Below are 6,771 nucleotides of genomic sequence, written 5' to 3'. Positions count from 1 at the left end.
AAATTTGGTTTGAAAATTTGGATGTTACAATTATAGATCATAAAATTTGCATCACTAATCCTATTGAATATACAATTTTACTTCATAAAGTTTTAGGATCTAACAATATATGATCCAACTTTATAGTAAAAGAGTAACAAAGTACCAAACAACACAAAATAAAATTCTGCAAAACACTGGATATTAAACACAATCCAGAAAATTCTATCATATACCCAAATCTACTATTTTTACTATCCAAGTCATACAATTACTAAGAACTAACAATGTATTTGAACCAACTTCCTAACAACCAAACAAACATATCCATGTAACATTGTTTCTTAACTACATTACAAAACAACCATGAAAATCCTACAATTAATAACACAAAATACATATCCAAGTAACAATGTTACTTAACCATAACACACGAACAATGAGTATCTGAAACAATATTACTATTACTTCAAAATTATGGAAATGACCTTTAATATAAGTTTTTTTTCTTCTTGTAAGTTGTCAACAAATCAAAATCATCCAGAGTTGAAAGTAGTATGCTATAATAAACAGATAAATGAAAGTAAAGTTTTGTTTTGACACTTTTACCCTTTTTAGTGGCCCTAAAATTTGTATGAAAGGCAATTTAGATAATGAAAATTAAGATGCAATGTCTTTTCAATGTTATTAAAAGTCTTAGTTATTCCTATCCCAATAATATAGCAACTAGTAGTAACCTCACCAATGATCTTTATGTTATCATGTTCTCATAAGATATAATCATAACATAATGATTTTCTACTTTCTATATGTATATTTCACTCATTGAACTTAAAATTATAGATCTATGTCATACATAAAGTATTGATACAAATTCTACATTGATTTTGACAACAATATTGTTGATGTTTTACATTTTAAATGTATTTGTAACTATGACTAACAAGTTAATTTCAAGAAAAAACAAAGATAATTGTCATAAGAAACTACATAAGTATTTATCATATATATATATATATATATATATATATATATATATATATATATATATATATATATATATATATATATATATATATATATAACAAATGAAAAAGTAATAAAATATTTAAAAATTCAAATTTTCCAAGATGTTTCTTTGAGACATTAGATCGAACATGTTGTGAACATCATTGTATTATGTTTTATTAAGTTTTACTTTGAACATCATTGTATTATGTTTTATTAAGTTTTACTTTGATGCTTTTATCTAACTTCTTAATCCATAAATCTTTTCAAACTAAAAAAAAAAAGAGTAAAATAATTGATCTCAATATTTAATTTCATGTATATTAAAGCTCAAATTGATAGGGAGATGAAAACTAGGGTTTCAAAATCACAAATCGTAACTATACTTAGGGTTTATCATAACAAATCACATATCATTTAATATTATATTCAATATACAGGTATAAACTTTCCTAACAACAACAAATCAAATAAAAATAAAAATTAAAACATCAAAAATAGTTCAAATAGAACCAAAATGAAGCTAACAACGGTGCAAATTAAAAAAAAATGCTTACCTGCTTCAATAACTTCAAATCGATCAAAAACAAGGATAGAACACGGACATTCAAAAATGATTATGAGATCAGACGACCGATTACATGAAGGATTTTGAGTTAACAGATGTTTTTGAGGAAATAAGAGGAAAAGAAGGAAAGTCGCATTTTACAGGGCTTTAGAAACGAAAATTAACTATTACATCCTTGGATACTTTGCCCTTTTAGAGGAAAAGAAGGAAAATCGCGACACAACCTCCGTTAATTAAAAAAAAGGAAAATGTGAAATTATCTTGGCCACATTTTTTTATATTAAAGGTTCATATTTGTCCTTGTGGTACTCACCGAATTTTGAATCCTCACCCGATCATATTTTGGATCTGAATTTAGTATTCTAGAAATCCACATGGGCGGGACATTTATGAAGAATATTACTAACTAGATTTGCCAACATACAAAAACAAAAAATAAATAAAAATAAAAAATAAATAAAAATAAAAATAACACTTTTTTGTAATTAAATTACAAGTACAACTTTTATAATTTATTTTTTCTACACATAACTAAACATAGAATAAGCTATGGTAGCAAAAGCCTAAAAACCAAAACTATTTTAGCAATAGTCAAAACTCAAAAGACCAATAAAATATTCATAACAATTATGTAAAATTATGTAAAAATCTAAAAGTCAAAACTATTGTTGCAAAAATATACTATTCATTCATAGATTGCTTTTTATTATATATAACTAGCAGAGATTACATTTCCCCCTCCCTATTTTGCATTTACCTTATTTAACTTTTCCAAACCCAAATCTAAACTCATAGTTGACTTAACTCAATATTTGATTGGTGTAGCTATGATTGGTTTGATTCTTGATTGGTTTTCTTTATAGATTGCAAATTTGCTATAAAACTTATTAGTGATTTATTTGGTGTTGAACTTGCTATGAAACTTATTAGTGATTTATTTAGTGTTAGTGAATCCTGAAGATGTTTGATAAAAAGACGAAGGATCAAATGGGTAGAGTAATCTTCCTCAAATCAAGTTGTTGGAGTCGTCAAAATATTTGCCTTTTGGGGGGCTAATAACTGTTTTAGATTTTGGGTTGATTTGATTTCAGCAGGAAGATCAAAGCCATGTTACATGTAGACTTGGTCTTGCTGCCTATGTTTATCATGTGGCAAATCCAACCCCCACAACACAGGGTTCCTTATCTAGTTATATATAATAATTAATTATACTATTCTAGTAACAATAACATTTTTTATAAGTTGTATATGCTAAAAATTACACCTAAAACAACTTTCGATCTGCCCTTTCCACTTTTAGCTGTATATTTATGCTACTCATTTAACTCTTAGCACTAAATAACTCAGGTTAAATTAATCATCATGTAGATTATTAGACGCTCAAGATTTTCTTTCCACTACAACTTCTTTTTTCATGTGTACAATTTTGACAAAGTTCTTTCAAGAAACAAGTGAGAATGAAAATTATACACAGATTCAGCATACACTTCACAACACAACCTGCATGTCATACAACTTTCCGATCAGCCACCACCACCACCACCATCACCGCCTTGTCTTTTCTATATTTCCTTGTAATACAATTACAACCACCTCAATTACACTAAACAAAACCCATCAACTCCTGGACCTTACCCTCCTGCCGCTAGTATCTCCGCCATCTGAAAGCTGAGCACAAACGCTCCGGGATTTACTACCACCATCACCACCACCACTGCCGCCACTGTTATACCCATCTTCACAACCAGCCACTGTCTTCAGAATCTCTGATTGCAATGCTGGGTGGTTGCTTTTCAGATACTGAAACCCATCTGATCTCATTACAGCTGCATTTCAACAACAAATGTTGATAAGAAATTATCAACACAGTTTTTTTTTTCGTTTTTAAATTATGGATTTATGGTATAATATATATCAAATTATAGCAGTGAACATTTATTTTATATTTGGATAACATTACAGATAAAATATGTTTTTTTAGAGTAAATTACAGGAATGGTCCCTATGGTTTGGGATAATTTGCACATTTGGTCCCTAACTTATTTTTTTAACTCGGAAAGGTACCTACTGTTTGTTTTTATTGTGTGCTAGGTCCCTGTCTTACCTAAAAAAACTCTTTTGCCCATGATTTTTTTAATTTATTTAAATACACACCCCGAACCCCACTTACACCTCACATTACCTTACCTTCCCTTACCTACCCCACCTTATTTAAATAAATTAAAAATCCAAAGGCAAAATAGTCTTTTTAGGTAAGACAAGGACCTAGCACGCAACAAAAACAAACTGTAGAGACCTTCCAAGTTAAAAAAAATAAATAATAAGTTAGGGACCAAACGTGCAAATTACCCCAAACCATAGGGACTATTTGTGTAGTGTACTCTTTTTTTTAAGAATTTTTGAATGGCAACCGGTTCTTAAGGTTATTTTACATGAGGTGGCAGAAACTTTACGATTAAATTACAAGAATCATCCCTGTGGTTTGGCCCAATCTGCACATTTCGTCCCTATGTATTTTTTTTTCACTCGGAAGATCCCCATTTAGTTTTAAACTTGCATGTTACGTCCCTGCTAGACCTAAAAAGACGGTAATGCCCTTATGTTTTTCTATTTTTTTTAACTTTTTTTGTTATCTTCTTTATCTAGTTTGTTTTTTATTTTTTTTAAAGGGTTTTATGTAGAAAAGTCCAATTATTTTGGGAAGGTTTTTGATCAAGTCCTAAATGTTTATTTATTGAACAGAAAAGTCTTATTATTTTGGGAAAATCTTGTAATCTGTTATCTCCTGTTAAAATACACAAAAGGATTTTTTTCACTAATTTGGACAAAATCAAACCACATGGACGATCCGAGTACAAAAAAAAAGGTTAGGGACCAAACGTGCAATTTTGACCAAACCATAGGGACAATTTCAATAATTTACTCTTTAAATTATAAAGAGGAAACAAAAAACAAAATTTTTTAAAAAGAAATACATAAGGGCATTATAGTCTTTTTAGGTCTATCAGGATCCAAACATGCAAGTTTAAAACTAATTAAGGGATGGTCCAAGTGAAAAACAAAACACAGGGACGAAACACGCAAATTGGTCCAAACCACAGGGACAATTCATGTAATTTACTCAAACTTTAACTTTAAAAAGATACCATGTTTAAGTGTCATAAGCAATTAACAACTCATGGGATTTAATCTTTACTTTGTACATTAAGTAAAAACATGCTGACATGGCAACATTTCCTTTTACACTGATTTGCCATTTGCAATGCCACATCAGCAAAAAACTTAAAAAATCACAAAAGGCAAGTATGTTGCTATTATGGGAAGAAATTAAAGTACATCGCCCATATTGATAAAAAAACACAAACTACAATTTACCCTTATTTATACAATCAATAATAGTCAAACCTTAAAGATTAAAGATGAGATAGATAGATAGATAGATATACCTGCAAGATTTTCTGATGCAAATCTTAGGCAAACAGCTTTAAGCTCCATAGCATGATGATTATCTGCCAATGCTAAAATTCTACCAACTGAAATTACGGATATACCCTTGCAGAGACGCGACTCACATATCCTTCTGAGTCTAGTCAAATCATATCGATCAGCAGCAGCTAATAATTTGGCTACTACTGAATCGGATACATTTTGTTCACTGGATGAACTTGAAGCCACCAATTCATCTGTAAGTTCATCTCTGTAAATAAAGTGTAGCATCGCCTGTTGCAGAAAAGTGTAATTAATAATTCAACTTTCGTTATTTGTGTGATAGATTAAATTATTAAATCCCAAAAAAGTGTTAGCAATGATAGCGTAATTACCTCAAAAACCTTAGGCTCCATGTCAGTAACAACAATGTCTTCATGATCTCTGTCATGTTGATAGAATTGAGATCGGAACACAGGGGATCTAGCAGCCAACACCAACTTATGAGCATGAAATTTTTCATCACCCACTTTGAAGATAACATCAGAACCTTCCATATTTTCAAGCAACATACCGAAATTTGATCCGATATCAGAGTCTGGGACTTTGATTGAATGTAACCTAGGGCAATCTGTTGCAGAAACCACCACTCCTACAGTGCAATTGATTTTCAAACAATCGTCCTTGAGATAATCTGACGTTTCAAGCAATTGTCGCCTGTAGAAACGCTTGTATCCCCTAATCAAGAATAGAACAAGAAAGGTTAAGTGGCAATTACGAAGTTGCTTGGCAATAACAGTAAATAGAATGTTAGAAAAAACCTACCACATGCTGCCTCTGTACTTTAATGTATAAGGACCACTTTCCAAAGAACGATCAAAATGGCTATGAACCTTGTGCTTCTCTTTCCCACTCTGATCTACAAGAGTTAACTCGAACAAAGCCCTTACATCGGAACCTTCACTGGTAAGCGCAATGAAAAGCGAAACATAAGTGGAATTATCTTCGGGGTTTTTTCCATCGGGGTAGAAGTATACAGCCCATTGGAAACCTCCCACCGTGAAATTATCACTGGCGATGTGTTTCCCGATTCCCATACCCTTCGCTAACGAATAGCCCTGAATTACGAACTGGTGAGAGCCGTTCACCGTCTGCGTCACCGACCGAGAGCTCGTCGATGAATCCGCCATGGCGACGGCGATCTTCTCATTGTCTGACATTAGTATATCTTGTCGGGTTGATCAACCGGGAATATTGACCCAAATCGTGCACAAATGGATTCGAGAAAAGATTTTTCAGGAACGGATTTGGAAATCGAGATGATGAGAGGGGAAATTCGAGGGTTTTGCTTCTCTCTTTCTCTCTCTGTGTAGTGCGCAAACGCTCTTTGAAATGTCGAGATTTCACTCAACTGGCAATATATATCTCACCTGTAAAGATATTTACACCACGTTAGATTCTAAAATGATAATTGTCAAAAATATAACCCCTTCAATATTAAATGCATCTATTAATCTATCTCACTATCTATTTTTTTGAATGGATTATCTGATTGAAAATATTATAACACGGCTGATATTTTTAATAATTATCTCTTTATTATTATTATTATTTATTTTTCCAAAAGAAAAGTTAAGTTTTAAATGCTAACTGAAAAAAAAAAAACTTTCAGTTATCCAATAATACTCCAAAAAATTATTATGTTATTATTTGGTATAATAAAACAATTTTAATTTATGATAATGTCTAAAATAATATTTCGTAACCAGTAAATTCTTAATAATTGGTTG

General features: G+C 31.1%; 1 protein-coding gene across 1 annotated transcript; it reads right to left on the bottom strand.

The window, feature by feature from the left end:
• Positions 1 to 2,903: 2,903 nt before the first annotated feature.
• On the bottom strand, positions 2,904 to 6,388 carry LOC145037531 (BTB/POZ and MATH domain-containing protein 4-like). Its single transcript, XM_078986219.1, has 4 exons — positions 5,807 to 6,388; positions 5,377 to 5,719; positions 5,002 to 5,275; positions 2,904 to 3,381 (listed from the first exon to the last, which is right to left on the bottom strand). Exons 1-4 carry the CDS (start codon positions 6,199 to 6,201, stop codon positions 3,173 to 3,175), a joined length of 1,221 nt encoding a protein of 406 aa, XP_078842345.1. The 5' UTR covers positions 6,202 to 6,388; the 3' UTR covers positions 2,904 to 3,172.
• Between the last annotated feature and the right edge of the window lie 383 nt (positions 6,389 to 6,771).

Source organism: Lactuca saligna, chromosome 3, assembly GCF_052625555.1.
Source record: "Lactuca saligna cultivar CGN05327 chromosome 3, ASM5262555v1, whole genome shotgun sequence".
Taxonomy (NCBI): domain Eukaryota; kingdom Viridiplantae; phylum Streptophyta; class Magnoliopsida; order Asterales; family Asteraceae; genus Lactuca; species Lactuca saligna.
This window is presented reverse-complemented; position numbering and strand designations above follow the sequence as displayed.